Source organism: Momordica charantia, assembly GCF_013281855.1.
Source record: "Momordica charantia cultivar OHB3-1 chromosome 6 unlocalized genomic scaffold, Mcharantia_2.0 BLBB01000006.1, whole genome shotgun sequence".
NCBI lineage: Eukaryota > Viridiplantae > Streptophyta > Magnoliopsida > Cucurbitales > Cucurbitaceae > Momordica > Momordica charantia.
This window is the reverse complement of record NW_028275164.1, coordinates 1,621,839-1,637,824: the sequence shown is the minus strand read 5'-3', so window position 1 is coordinate 1,637,824 and position 15,986 is coordinate 1,621,839. Positions and strand designations below refer to the sequence as shown.

At 33.8% G+C, this 15,986-nt stretch overlaps 1 protein-coding gene across 1 annotated transcript; it reads right to left on the bottom strand.

Moving 5' to 3' along the window:
* Positions 1–1,833: 1,833 nt before the first annotated feature.
* Positions 1,834–14,444, bottom strand: LOC111007081 (DNAJ heat shock N-terminal domain-containing protein). The gene is made up of 20 exons (XM_022279267.2): positions 14,143–14,444; positions 13,950–14,019; positions 13,719–13,761; positions 12,015–12,092; positions 11,816–11,900; positions 11,642–11,724; positions 10,522–10,579; positions 8,130–8,240; positions 7,219–7,276; positions 6,728–6,824; positions 6,118–6,153; positions 5,804–5,940; positions 5,483–5,553; positions 5,322–5,375; positions 4,936–5,078; positions 3,991–4,131; positions 3,581–3,802; positions 3,140–3,199; positions 2,483–2,758; positions 1,834–2,332 (listed from the first exon to the last, which is right to left on the bottom strand). Exons 1-20 carry the CDS (start codon positions 14,291–14,293, stop codon positions 2,198–2,200), a joined length of 2,109 nt encoding a protein of 702 aa, XP_022134959.1. The 5' UTR covers positions 14,294–14,444; the 3' UTR covers positions 1,834–2,197.
* Between the last annotated feature and the right edge of the window lie 1,542 nt (positions 14,445–15,986).

Here is a 15,986-nt window from a genome sequence, read left to right as displayed (position 1 = left end):
TGGATAGTTTCTAAGACTAGTTTTGGTTTGAAAGAATTTATTACGTATATGTAAAATTAATCAAACATGATTTCAAATGAGAATTCTTCACGTAAAAAACAAGAATTTTGCATGTATATGTTTAAAGGTGTGTTTTATGCTTAAGATACTTTTTATGAAAAAAAGTAAGAGTTTTACCCGAACAAGAAGACTTTGTGTGGTATACATAGAAGGTTATGTTTTATACATAAAACTTAGATCCTCTCTATCATCCAAGGTATATACATATATATATATATTTTTAGTACCACATGTGGAGGTGGGGGATCGAACTCACAATCTCTTGGTTAGAGATATATGTCAATTACCGTTTAGCTATGCCCGCTTTGGTTAAGGTATATATTTGAATTGCACATCGTTATTTGTGTAAAAATATACAAATTTATTCTATTCGATCTATTTTTTTAAATATTATAAGTTGCATTTCTTTAAAACTAAGTCAAATACTAAGCGATAGAATAAAAATTAAAATTACCATATATGGAGAAAGAATATAAGATAGTTGGAATAGCTATATAAAAAAAAAACATAATTAATTATCACAATTAATGTAAAAGAATGTAAATGTAAAATTACTAATGCTTAGTTGTAGAAAGAAAAGATTTTATGTGCACTGACTTTCTTTCCATAATCCAAAAAGAAAATTGGAAAATGGAAAATGAAAAATGAAAAATGAAAAAGAAAATAGTCTGGTTGAAAAATTACCTTTTTTTTTTCTTTTTGAGAAGAGAAAAATTACCTTTAATTGTACTAAAGTTTATTGCAAAGCTACGTCGTCTTTGCTTAGAAGCAACAGAAAATCCACAAAAGTCAAAGAGGACGGGGCCGACGCCTTTGGGTTTATTTGCTTCTACTCTATTCTCTAGTTATACCAAGCCCCTACCCTTGTGCAAAATATATTCAGTTTAAATAGTATTCTGTTTTTTATTTTCAATAAAATATGATTTTTCGTCATTGCCACTAAATTACTATAATGAATTTAACTTATTCTAAAAAATAACATGAATAGATGCCTTGGTGGTGAAATGGTGGACACGTAAGACTCAAAATCTCGTGCTAAAGAGCCGGTCACGACCTAGGGTCGTGTTTGGCTTTTCGAAATGAATTAACCAAAAATTCATGTCTAATGTAAATATAAAATTTTAATGATAAAAAGAATGAATCACCAAAACTATAATAAAATTTCATATCAAGACCAAGATGAAATATGCACAAAAATATTTGTATGTTAACCTACTAGATTACTTTTTTTTGGAGATTTGAACTTCACATAACAAAATAACGCAAAATAACGCAGAGGACAACAAAATGGAAGCAAGAAAGAAACTGGACGAAGGAAGAACTTCAATCCACTAAATTGAGAATTTTTACCAAGGAAATAAGAAAATCAACCACTAACACACTAAACATACCACTATCCTTAAATTCCTCTCTAACTAACACCACGACTCCCCTGAACTCTAACCTTTGAACTCTCCAACTTACGCATCAAATTATCCACTACTTAGTTAACTATCAACAATCAACAATGACATTTAATTCTATAGCACAACTCCTAAAATGTGAAAATACTAACAAAGAATCTAACACATGGTTGCCGTTTGCACTAATCTTTTAACACTTCTAATAGAATATACACCTTAATTAATTGAGCTGTATTAGTTAACTGATCAAATTTAAAAATTAGTTTGCCAAACATCCCAAATTTCTCGACCCAAATAATTCACCTCAAGTCTTCTTAAACAGACTTGAGAACACAAATCCTGTGCAAATTTCAGTTCATATCGATCAGTATTGAGCTTCAAAACCAGCAACTTCAGTTTGAAATTTATGCTGATTTTCCTTTATGACTATGTACTAAGCAACACTTGAATCATATCATCAAGATTCAGAACCTTACAGGTGGCTCATTTTCCAGTTCTACTTGAATCAAATACATGATGGGTATTCAGCAGAAGGATCTGGAATCCACCATTTCGCAGGCTCTAATCAACACCCAATATCTCAAGTTAAATGAGCCGGGAAAGTTACAGAAGATAAATAAAATGCTACAGAGATATAAATGACAAATCCGGCAGTATAAAATTAAGTCAAATATATGATGAAGGCTAAACTGGTTGATGGTTGTCAAAAATGCAGATGGGCTGACAGGACTTTCCTACTCAGAATCAGAATCCGGAAGTTGCATCTGATAAGCATTTGGAGGTTCAAAATCAGTGATGGAAGGAGGTATGTCAGCATTTGATGCAGTTCTCGCACGGTTTCGGTTTCTTTTTCTAGGTTTGCTTGCTTCCTGAAAAGATGCATATCGCAAAAACATTGTCATATTAAAGATCCATATAAAGGCGCAGTCGAAACAACCGTCATTTAAGTTATAAAACACAAACCATTTGACCATTTTATGAGTTGAGATTATATTGAAAAAACCAAAAGAAACATTTACCTTAGTGGATGGTTGAGTTGGTTGATTTGAGGGGCTTGGTTGCGTAGGTGGTCGAGATGGGGGAGTGGGTTGAGACCTGCGTAGCCAAATTGTGCCAAAAGACAATAAAGAAGCAAGAAACAAGACTGGACCAATCCTTGGATCCTCTAGACGGTCATAGATTCTAATTTTAATCTGCCCAAACCACTTCATCGCATTTGTTATAAGACTGTTCCCGGCACTTCCAAACCGCATAGGTTCTGAATCTTCATGAACAAGTTCAGGAGCCTTCACCCTCTGGCATTTAGAAAGACAAAGATAAACATCAGCTAAATAGTCGTCAACTAGTCCCCATGCCTCATTCTTCAACCATAGAATCTGAATTTCCACTGGTCAAACAGAGGTGGACTATTGGAATAGACGCTTTCCTGTCAGTTGCAAGAACATCTACAGATGCTCTAAGCCATTTTCCATTATTCCTCTTGAAGACTCGAAGCAAAGTCATACATGCGAATATAAGTGGCTCAATAATCATTTAAAAAATTCCCATCAAATAAATGAAAACATTAGTGGACTTGAGATTTATCATACGAGCGACATAAGTGGAAAGAAAGAAATAAAATAAAAAAAGGATAGTTCAGCAAAATAAAATTAATAAAATTTTTTAAAGTGGCTTACATAATATGGAAGATCCCTCGAATCACCATCCTCGATTATTTTTGAGATCCATTGAACAATCTACAAAAGAAGATAAAACAACGCAAATAAGAGAAGTATGCTGAATCATTTGCAAAGTTCAATAAATCCTAAGGCACTAAACGATACTATTAGAGAATGTAATCCCTTGTCCAAATCCTAGGATGTTATTTCCTACATTTTTTATGAATAGTCCATATCGTAAATTAAATTAATTTCCAAGCCCACTATGGAATGGAAACAATTAAATTTATCTTAGACCTGACAACTTAAGCTTTTGACTCTACAATAATTTGACATAAATTATCACATTAAACATCCTTAAAAGAATTGAAAAAAGCATCATCACAAGCATGTGAACATATATTGATCGATGGGCAGTAGTTAATGAGGTCAATGAAGTATCAGACAAAAAAGCCTAACCTCTGAAATTTCGGACGAACCATTGTAAAGAGCCACAAGTTGTGAGGCATGATCAAGATCATCGGATGATGTGTCGAACATACTTCTTGGCTTTATCTCCTTGTCTTTAGTAGCATCTCTTTTGTACCGCACAATAAATAATCGAGGCACATCACTGAGATCTCTCATTGGTCCACAAGTTTCATAGCTAGATTCAGAACTGATGTAAAAGAAACAATATTTCTAGAGAAGAATGAAAAAATTTGTCAGTGAGAGAGAAGAAGAAGAAGCATGGATGCATTCCCAGAGAAATGCAAATAGGATACACTTCGTTAATATGTTGTTGCCATTGCGAAAAAGTTCTAATTTCATTAAATCTTGTTGCCATTGCAGTATATAATTTAATGAATATGCTAAGGAATGTGAGTCACCTTCTGGGCTTCACCGTCAAGCCAAGTGAAGGACAAACGTTTGCTTTTCAGGGCAAATACAGCTGGACTTATGCTTGGGCCTTCATCAGCTCCATAAATTCCACTGTCACTCGTTAAAGTATCTTTAACCCTGCGCATTGTCTAACTTTTACATAATTACACCATTCCTAAGTTGTAAAACAGATAGTTTGCATAGATATAAAAGTTAAAATGGCTTACACAACTTCATTTAAGTGTGTTTTATAGTGTAACATCGTTATATGTACAATTTATGTAGAGGTGTGAAACATACTTGGCTTGGCCAGTACAATAAGACCATATAATGCACATGGAATCATCTAGTGTACATTAATGATATCAGAAAATGTTCTCAACTAGGATTAGAAGGCCTATTATTATGAAGTTTTCACAGAAAATTTTGACAACATATCCATCAAGAATAACCAATACCCTAACTTTCGAGAGAAGACTATTAAATGATAAATAACGTTGTGCAACTTCAGAAATCTTCAAATTGGTCATATTGATAACATTACTCAAAAGTTATCTCAAATTACATAGAATATATTTAGCAACTAGTATATTTCCAAAAATTAGGGTAATATTGTCTTTTAGTAAGGAAAGTTATCCCCCAACTTTTTTAAAAGGAAGTAACTAGAACACATCCTACCGTTAACAACCAGATCTAATTAAGTTTTAAATACAAGTCCGTGAATTAATTTATATACTTCACTTATTTGAATACTATTACATCAAATAACCCAGAAATACAATTACCCTGCACTACCTGCATGGAAACTATTATGACTAAATGATGTATAATTCAGTATCTGTCAACAGATCTACAAGCAACTAAACAGGCAATAATTAGACAAATTAAAAATTAAAAAAAAAAAAAGACTAGAACACTACTACATGAAAGCCAACCATAGGAAAAAGGCTTACTTCACGCATTTTGTTGAGTTCTTCACCCAGCCTTCCAGCTACAACAGCACAGTACCACGTTAATGTGTCAGATCCAGCACGAGAGTAACCACGAGCATCACATCCCAGCTCCATTGATGTCCGGCTTCTTAATTGAGGAAGCTCTAAAAAAGAGAAAACGTGAGGAACCCAAACCCCATGGGAGAGATGGAAGAAAAGTCGAACAAAAACATTGCATTTTAAAAAATGGTATGGTATCAAGGGAAAGTAAGTATAAAACAATTTAAGAATTCAACTCTATGAGTAATCTAATTATTATGCACGAAAAGCACATAGAAATGAATTTAGTATTGGTTAAAAAAACAAACGAATTGACTTAGAAGGAGAATCAGAAGAAACTACAATACCTTGTTGCTTATTCTGTTCAACGAGCTGTACAAACGAGGAACTGTTGACAGAGCCTGATGCAAGTAGTGCATATTTTTATTATTCAAACACCATAGAGAGCAGAGTATAACGTAAAAAATGCACACAAATGGAGTAAGGCATAGAAAAAGAAGTGACATGCCATGGTACACAATAGGTTTCATTCCTGGATCTTTCAAGAAAACAATAGCAGGCGCAAATTCCACCCCAAACCTAAGTCCAATCACAAAAACTCCATCAAATTCTGATGAAAACAAAACACAATTAGAAAGAACCAATGGTTGTGAGCCCATCTAAGTGAAGCAGAAAAAGAAGAACATTATAGTTGCAAAATTAAATTAACTAAAGACTTTATGACAAATACTAGCAAACAAGCTCATGTGGAACATCAATACTAAATAGAGACAAGTTATACGCATCAGTGTACTATGCATCAAAGGATAAGAGAGGACCATGCACTCACGCATACAACCAGACAGCTGAATCTTCTTGTCGCCATAGCACAAAGGCAAATGAAATGTGATCCCAGTAGTTCTTTGCAGTTTGGCGTATGAATGGTGCAGCACGTTCTCCAGTTTCTGAGAAAATAATAACTTTGACCTATTTGCCAGTAGAAAGATGGTATATTTGTGTCAGCTAATTTGGAATCACTACAACTTGAGGAAGTATGTCTCAATACATTATCATAGCAACAATCACGTGTAATAGTACCTATATTGTAATAAGAAAAATGAAAATGGGGGAAGGTAGAGAATTCAGAATTGAGATGAATAGTACCTTATGGGGACTAGTCTTCGCCAAAAATTTTTGTCCCTGAGAAAGAAAAACACGAATTACAAACTCATAGATAATAATCTTCCAAATATAAGTGTAAATATGATAACATCATTATGGGCACTCAAGTGCCAGATGTTGGATGGGCGAGGGGAAAAGGCGTGCCGCAAAGATATTAAAATAAATCCTGCTATACCTCTTTTGCACGAAAAATCAAAGGGCTACAGCACTACAATTACAGATTACTTCGTCTGTTGCAAATTGGAAGTTCTCATTATGGTAGTCACGGTGAAAAAATATCTATAAGACAAATAGATATAAATATAATACTACAATGCAAATATCAAATAGAGGTGTATACCTTTAAAACACAAACAACATACAGTACTCAAGCACACATAATACACAGAAGTTGGAATAATATACAAAATTCAAAAATTATATGACCAGAGCCAAAAAGCACTGTGTAAAATACTCTGGACATATTGTAGCATAAGTACAAGAATTGTCACATAGAACACCATCCCCAGCCAATACATCAAACCATGGAAAAACGAAAAAGAAAAATAGAAACTGCACACAAAATAGAACACTTTGAAACCCTCAATATTACCAATGAGTCCTTTGCGTAGTAAAGGATTCGAGGTAGATGCAGTACAGTTGTTGCAAACCAATCTGTAATATCATCAGCGGAAAGCTTTCCCACAAACCTAGGAAGAGTAAATATGTTCACTTAGAAAGAGTTTGTAATCAAGAAACAAGGATTTGTATGTGCATCAAGTAATAGGAATAAAATTGAAATTACCCTTTTGGAAAAGGAAAAATATACTCCGATTCTTATTTGATGTTAGGGGACTACTGATCTATGATATAATTAAGCTAAATGTTTACAATTGGACTTTCAACACTAAACATAATTACATCCCTCTTTGATTTGGCCAGCTGGAAGCTCTCTCACCTAGCCTAGTTCTTTAGGCAGATCAAAGAAACCCTCATCTATTCTTTATTATACTTGTTTGTGATCCAAGAAGGAAGAGTTCTGAAATTAACTTGCACTCTAAGTTCGTTCAGTTTAAGATCTATCCCCAGTGAAAACTGACTCACCTAATAATGCAATCAGCTGATTTACAACCAGAAGGAAAAGCAACAAGTGACGGTAGTCCTGCATAATTATTAAACAAAGAACAAATGAATCTGAGTGATACTCCCAGATGAGTCGAAACCAAGAAATATTGTACAGTTTTCAGTTATAGGAAGCATTAAAAACAATAGCAAAAAGTTATTTAGATTTAGAGAAAGATGTACATAGAGGAGTATTTCTTAGATCTATTTTCTTTTATATAATAACAATATGCCCATTTGTCTTATTCCTCCTAACCAATTTATCAGTAGAGTGCCAAAAAAAGTAACGCAGTTAACCAATGAGTTAGAGTAACATACAGATGGGCATGCCATAAGTATTGCAAGGTAGGATACATATGTAAATTTTCTTATATTCGCGAGTGTCTAGGCCAACTTGTGCGCACCTCGAATAACCGTCTAACCCTACTACATTTGGTTTCCAAAGTAACCCACAGCATATTACATCCTATGTTGGTAGCTACCATGAACTTAGAATACATATATAATTAAAGTTCTATAGTAATTTAATATCACAAAATGCATCTAAATCTTTTGAATTGAATTATTTGTTGCTTATAAAATCTTGTGCACTGAACTGATGTGGTCATTACGAAATAAGCGCCAAATAAGAACTGTAACATGGAAAACTCAAAGGACTACACAATTCTAGTTATATATCTCTATAGCACAGGTGTTCTCGAGCAAAATTTTAATATTTGTATCTTTATAAGCTCACTAAGAAAACAGCCACACATAACAGTAGGTCTACAGAAGAAAACATTAGGTTGAAACAGAGAGAGAGGAGAGCAGAGGATGAAAAGGAGTCTAATCAAGTGTACTTATTTCTGTTCCATTTTTTTCTAAAGTTTTAGGAGACTGAATTTAAAACTTACCGTTCCTAAAGAATGGTTGTCCAGTAGTCTTTTTCTCTGCAAGGTAAGCAGCAAGTTGAGCTTGACCAAGCTCCACTACTGCAGTATTAGCAACTCCATCCAGCAAACTAACTGGGAATGAACATAAAAGGAAAAATAACAAATTGTTACAGCAAAATGCACTTCATATACACTCAAAATAGTGAAGCATAATGTTAGTGCATTCATTCTCCCAAGGAAGTAGGGGTGAAGATAGAGGAAGAGAAATTTCATCAGATTTCATCATTGTGTCTTCTGCTTATTTAACATTTAAAATAAATAATACCTAAAAATTTTCACAAATAATAGGTAATTTTAAGATTCAGTGTTCAAAAGTCATTTTGCTGCTGTACAAACATAGAACATGAACCATCAGAATTGCTCCATAGATTGTTTGGTATTTCCCATATAGTGGAGCAAATTCAGGCTTATCTTTTTTTTTTTTGGATAGGAAACAAATTTCATTGATAGCACGAAATATACAAAAAAAAAACCTATCCATAGAGGTTACAAAAAACTCCTCCAGTTGGATATTAGAGAATTCAAACTGTAACTATTAAAAGGATTTACACATTTGCACCAAGATAAAGCCAAAAAAATAATAGTCTATCAAATACAGGAGCAAGTGGTTGGTGTAGGTGTCCTTGAAAATTCTGGAGTTCCTTTCTTTCCATATGATCCAAATGAAAGCTCTGTTGATGTTCATCCAGAGGATAGCTTTTTCCTTCTTAAAAGGATGTGATAAAAGGATTGTTTCAAGCCAATCTGGGATGTTGTTAGGTAGGCAGAGAAGGGATTTTTGTTATTATGAATTTAGTTTAAAACAGCTATAACTGAAACCAAATCAAATTATAAATAGTAAACAGCCTATTTGCAGATATCATTTAAATATCTGAGCTCACTAATAGATTAGTTGCACATTCTCCGTTAGGGTGCTAAACTACCAAGGCAACGGCTACTTGGGTACAACATGGGGAGCTAAAGGTAAAAGAAAATCTTAAACACATAAGAGCTTATGAGCATATCGTGTGTGCTATTAATTAATAAATGATTGTAATGGGCAAGGACAGGGTCTGAGGTGAGAAGTGAACAGAAAGGAGGGGGAGGGAGGAATTAATGGAAAAGGACAAGTAACCTTGATTATGTATTTCAGTATTTCTCATTAGTATTTGAATTCACATACTTCAAAGAACTAAGAATGAGAACCAACATTGAGAAGAAATATAATTTTACTTGAGAATTAAGAATAACCTAGACAAATTAAGACAAAAAAGGAAGTTAAATGAATATTGTGGTCTCTCACAGAGATAAAGAAGGAATAATTAATTTTTATAAATTTAAAATTATATTATTTATAAAAAAAAATTTAAAAACCCTAAATTTCTGTGGCTTCATGTGATTGGAGCTATTTTTTGGTAGGTGTTGTTAGATACAAAAAATAGGAGAACATTCAAGGGTCACAAATCAACAAAAATAGCGTTTTTGTTTCTTCTGGAGTTCTCTTCATGAAGAGATTTAAATTATAATCTTGTTATCTTATGATTAGAGTCACTTGGAGATTCATAACTTCTTCGGCTTATGTTGGTTTTTGCATTGTAAGTTCATCCTTTCAATGAAATTTATTCGATAGTGTACATTGAAATTAGAAACTTTTTCTGGCCCACATCCTACAGAGAAACCTATGAGGCCACCAATTGCTAATTTCTGTAACGGGTAAAGAGGGAACTTCCCACCCAAGTTGTAGTAGGGGGGAATATATTGCTCGGGTGTCCTTGGGATTAGGGCAAGTTTGTTTTGGAATAGTGTTTGGATAGGCATTTTGGAATGTTTCCCAACCCTCTCAAACAGGCTGCTTTTTTGCTTTGTACGCCTAAGGGCTTGTTCTTCTTCTAATACCAAGAATTGTAAGGTGATACCTTACAAAACCATTTCTCATTTATTAAACTTGGAATTCAAAACTTAAGCCAGGCCTTTCCAGAAAGCAGTTCACTGCATCTCCGGGACTTACTTCTGCAGCAATTCTTGGATCCTTTGGTATAATGCTGTGGTGGCTCTCCTTTGAAGACTTCTGTTTGAAAGGAACAAGAGAATTTCTCAAGGGGAAGATACCTCTCCTGAGGTTTTTTGGGATTTGGTTGGGCTGCACTCTTCAACTTGGTGCTCTCTTAATAAAGACTTTTATAATTATAGTTTGATGCAAACATTTTCAATTGGGAGTTCCTTTTATAATTCCCTGGGCTGATTTGGAGATATCTCATCTCCTTGTTTTTTTGTACATCTTCCCTTTATTAATTTTTTTTTTTTTTTTTTGAGGAATATCAAGTTTTCATTTCTTATAAAAAAAATAAAATTGGAATTCAGATGAAGTACATACCAATTCGTTTCCAGACATCAGAAAATTGATCACATAGTTTGCTTCCAAGTGAATACAACTGAAACAAATTTCAAGAAAAATATTTAGAACCCGAACTAGTGTGCAGCCATCACTATAATATGTGCTTATTAAAAAGAAAATAATTAAAAGAGTTCTCCAAGATTTTAAAAGCTCCTGATTTAAGAAACTAATGTTGCAATACATGGCCAGGTACGCCATGTTAGACAGGATGAGGCAGAGGAATCAGAGAGAACAGCACTAGAGAATGCAAAAAATTCAGGAGACAGGAAATAATGCAAGCAAACTAACTGAAGTGCTTGCTTCTAAATAATAATCATGCCAGTTATAGATGAATAATGAATAAAGATAACTGTAAAATTATTATTGAGTAACGTACAATTGAGAAATCAATATATTTAAATATCTTGCTTCACAGTTCAAATACATAAGCCTGGCTAAAAGAAACTATAGATAAGTCCTATGGAAAGAAAAGAAAATGTCCAACATAAGATAAGAAATCAAACTCTTGAAACCTTCATCTGCACATAGTTTATTCCCGATTTAAAACGCAGGGATTATAATTGGGAACTGTTTTCAAAATTGAGCACCCTAAATTCTCTTTCCCCGAGCTAATTGATGATGTGTATGGACCAGGAAGAATCAACCGATCACCTCTTCCAGACCAATAGACCCTAATTAAGGATTATTTGTATTTTCAAGGGAAGATCCCAATAGAGTCCTCTATAATCCGAAGTCTACCAAGTTAAGTCTTGAGCCGCACAACTCATTTTTTCTGTCTTTGATATACTTCTGGTCTGTCTTGGTTATCTATTCTCATTTGTTTATGCATTTATAAATTCCACATAACTTTATTTCGATAATAATGTACAACATTCAATATTTGAAAGAAAGTATAATAGATAGTGGAGTCTACATGCTTAAATAACAAAATGAAAAGCACACAGATGGTATTACTTGACCCTTAGTGAACTGTTATACAGTGCATCAATCTACTAATCTCAAACTATGAGGCTTTCCTTGAAAAAAGAAGGGTAAAACGAAGACCTCCTCTCACAAGGTACAAACACACGCACTGAAAATTTCTTAATTAGGAATTTACCATAAGTAGTGATGGCTTATCATCATTAAATACAGATTGAATATCGTTGGAGGTAATGAAATTAAGGTTGTGATCTTCGGTATCTGCACCAGAGATGGCATAAATGCATCAGCGTTTCAGAAAAGAAATTCTAATAGAGGTTGTTATGATTGTAAATGTAACTCAGTAACTCACTTAAAGCAACTTCATCCAACAATGGGAGACTTATTTTAGAAAACTTTTCTCCTGAATATTGCACTTTGACCTTTTCAAGAACACCCTGCATCCATAATGTGAAGTATACCAAATATTAACAATTTAACACAAACAAGAGGATAAATGGTACAAGGAGAATGATACAAATATAACATGAAACACTAAATCAACTACTCACCTGTTGTTCGTCGATGCCAAAAAGATCATAGTTGCGTTTCCAAAAATTATTTTTTAGCAACTCATAAGCATATCGAATCTGCAAACCATATTTGGTTAAAAACTTTCTGTAGGACAACCAATGATATGGATGGCTAAAATAGTGAGTTTTCCTTGCCATAAAACTCAGGAAGAAGACAAATATATATATATTATATCATTTGAATGATGCAACCAAATTATTTAGTTTTGGAGTCAGTTTCCACCTACCTACTACATACATTAGCTAAATGTTCTTGGAAAAGTATAGTGTTTAACATAACATACAAATTTTAATCTAAGATACAATTTTATTCTTAAAGGTTAGAATTATTAGCAGGAGTTGACTAACTCATTTTCTCTAAACATTTTTTTAATAGGAAGCAACTTCCATTCAACAAGAAAGAAACAAAGAAACAAAAGGGAAGGGAAAGATAAGACACCCATCTAAGGAAGCTTCGGTGATTACAGACCGTGCTCCAACAAATCAATACATGCAAGAAAAAGGGGTACCCTATATGATGATAAATGATACTTATAAAAGTTTCAACAACAAAAATTTGTTAATAGACATAGTTTATGCCAAAAAAAAAAACAGTATTGGGGTTAAGAGAGAGATAAAAGTCAATACTAAAAAACATAATATATAGAAGTTTAAACAGATCAAGACCCATTGCCTAATGAAGATCCTATACAGTTTAGCATAAATAATTTGATGCATTTCATGTATCATTTCCCCAACAATAGGCTGGGAATCTATATCATATAATATAGAAAGCAGGGGGCAGAAAGAACAGCGCAACATTTACAGCAAAAATCAAATGTAATTGTAGACAAATGGCAAACTTTCCAATTAGAATATTTCAGAAGTTAAATTGTGTCATTTACATTTAAAGCTGGCGGAAATGCTCCACTTAAACAAGTAATCCATCTATTCATATCAAGCTAGTATGCTACAAAGAAAAGTTGGACAATATTATTTTTTTTCTTTTTTTTATATTTGTGAGTGTCCAGACTAGCTTTCGCGCACATCGACTAAGTTGGATAATATTATTAATTATAAACTTTATCTATTTATTTTTTATAATTATGTCTATTTAGTCTCTAAACTTTAAAAATTTCAATAATGTCCCTAGACTTCAAATTATACTAATTTTTAGTAACTGCAATTTCGATGGAATGCTGACAAGACACACCATTAGATAATAGTTGAATGAGGTGACGTGATATAAGAGCTAATTGAATGATTTTGATAAATGAACACAAACAAAACACTTTACTCCTAGTTTTAACCCGTTGTATGCAACTGCCAACACCGACTACCTATCGCAAATCTAATTTAGTTGTACGTTTATTCAATCATTCATTTGTAATTTGTCCAGCTTAATGCCATATTATGTCACCTCATCATATTTTATCTAATAGAATGTCACGTCAATCAATGTTAACAAAGTTCTAGCTGACACAGGCACTAAATAGAGAAAACGTTGAAAGTAAACAACCAAACAGTAAGGAGAAAGGTAATGGCAGAAGATCCAACTCCAGTATTCCTATTCAATAACTACTGCTACATGTACAACAAACAGATAGCTGTAACATGATAACTGACAAAATTTCCCTCAGTTAAGATCTGGGTGATTCAACGAGAGGGATGCGACCTCTGGAGAACAAGTTACGAAAGACTGACCTTTACAAAGTCGACAGTCTCCGGAACTTCAATTCCTGATTCCCTGAAATAGTAAAAAATCCAGAGATATTACTGTATCATTCTTATAATTTCTTACTAAATAATCTTCCATCGGGTTTTGAAATTCACAACAATTAGTGAATGGACAATTCAGCATTTTAATTTCAAAATCAAGCGCAATGTATAGTGCCACGAAGAACACCAATAAAGAAACCTGAAGACACAAATTACCACTTCACTGAGAGCTTTTCGTACGCTTCTTTCACTTCATCAACGGAGCTATACCTCTTGATTCCCAAAACTACAGCATACAGGCCATAAATTAATCACCGAATAATTCCAGAGAAAAAAAGAAAGCAAACGAAATTGACAGTGTATTCATCGTAATATATAACTTTATAATGAAGTTTTTCTGATTCCTTACCGTCGTAGTGAGATGTAGGGAAGGAGATGGGAATAACAATGAGCTGGTAAAAGACAGCTACGGAAAAAAGAATCAGAGGCACCACGTAGGCTTTGATCGTCGACGCCACTGAGGACGTCGACACCGCCGGTTTCGACGGCGTCTTATTCATCTAAGATACCTGACCTGCAGAGCCCCGGCCGGCGCGGCGGAGAAAACGTTCTACTGGAGCAGTCACGGCGGCGATCGGAGGCGCGCTTTTATGAGTACAACGCGGGAGCAGCAAAATTCGATGATCTATGCGTATGCTTGGGCGTTACTGTAAATGAGATGCCAATGCGGCAATCCCGATACTGGACTGGGCTCAGCCGGCCCAACTGAACCCCCCAACGAAAACTAAAATTTAGGAATTCTTTTTTTTTTTCCTTCACATTATCTTATCAAAATTTCCCTGGCATTTAAATTATGTCTTTTTAATTGAGGATGGACGATAAAGTAATGTTTTGCACCAAGTACACGAGATCCATTAAAAACGAGGTATGGTTTGATGTTGGATCTCTGACATCCCTTCTTGATATCAAATATCAAGGTAGGCAAACATCCCTAGAAATTAACTTTTTAAATAACTATATTTAAAGGTTTATAATAAATATAGATTACTTCTCTATATTTAAAAAATTTAAAAACTAAACTAGATATCAAAACTATTGATAAAAATAGGTTAAACGTTTGTTAAAGTAAAAAATCACATACAATAAATGTGATTTTAGTACTGACATGACATATATGACGTGGAAGGTCGGTGGTGATTTAGAAGGGAATTTGTGTACTTAAACATGAGTTCAAAGAAAATCGGTGTACGATTCTGAAGTCACGTATAATGTATACGATTTCGATATTTTTAGTCGGCAGGCGACGGAGGCAAGCGACGGCGAGCTAAAAGCGGGATGGCGAAAAAGATGGCGTGGCGGGGACTCGTCGGCGGCATGGGGAGAAGACCACGAGTGGGAACAATTTCAAAAGAGAAAACCCACCCAAAACCTTATGTAAGAAGGGTTGATTTGACAACTCGGATGGTGACTGGGATTTCCATCAGCAAAAATGTAGTTGGGGCTATGTCACAAAGAAGTTGTAGCCACACGATTTCGCCTTAAATCGCATCTAGCGACTATGATTTCAACTTAAGTCGTAGTCGTTGTATGCGATTTATATGAAATTGCAGTCAATAACTACGATTTTGCTTTCCTACTTTTGAAAATATTTTCAAATTTATATTGTGTTTCTCATTTTAAAAAATTGGGAGAAGTATTCCTCCATTATTTTTTTAGTAAGTGATTTAAACGTTTTCCTCAATTTACGACGTTTAATGATAAATACAAAAATATTTAAATAAAATTAAATTTCTTTAAAATTAATTTTTTGAAGAAGCACTTTGATATATGGTTATTTAAAAGGTTATTATTTAATAAGTTATTATAAGAGTATCTAAAAAGTCATTGACTCTCTTATATAGTTTATGATATTTAAATTTTCAATAAGATTACCAGGAAAGTAAGTGATTAGATTTAAAAATCTCAATCACGATTAACACCCTAATTGATTACCAGATTTAGAATCTAATTCATGTATTACCAAATACGATAACTTACTTGACTAAAATGGAATGATCTTCCTATTATTGGCTTTGGCCGTAGTGGTTGACAGTGGGCAAGATTAAAATAGCGCCTTCTTTGGATGCTAACCACCATACATAAATTAATCACGCTTATTATTTCCATAGAATCACCCGTAAATTTAAATTTAGCTCATATCAATTTGAAACGTTAAAGTGAAAGCGATTATCGCTCAACGGTAATTGACATATA

What these genes read in the sequence shown, in the direction of transcription:
- LOC111007081 (XM_022279267.2), bottom strand. Translation starts at nt 14,293, where the DNA reads ATGAATAAGACGCCGTCGAAACCGGCGGTGTCGACGTCCTCAGTGGCG. An exon ending in TTGGCATCGACGAACAACAG is followed by an intron (nt 11,901 to 12,014) that starts GTGAGTAGTTGA and finishes TTATGGATGCAG; the next exon opens with GGTGTTCTTGAAAAGGTCAA. An exon ending in ATAAGCCATCACTACTTATG is followed by an intron (nt 10,580 to 11,641) that starts GTAAATTCCTAA and finishes AATTTGTTTCAG; the next exon opens with TTGTATTCACTTGGAAGCAA.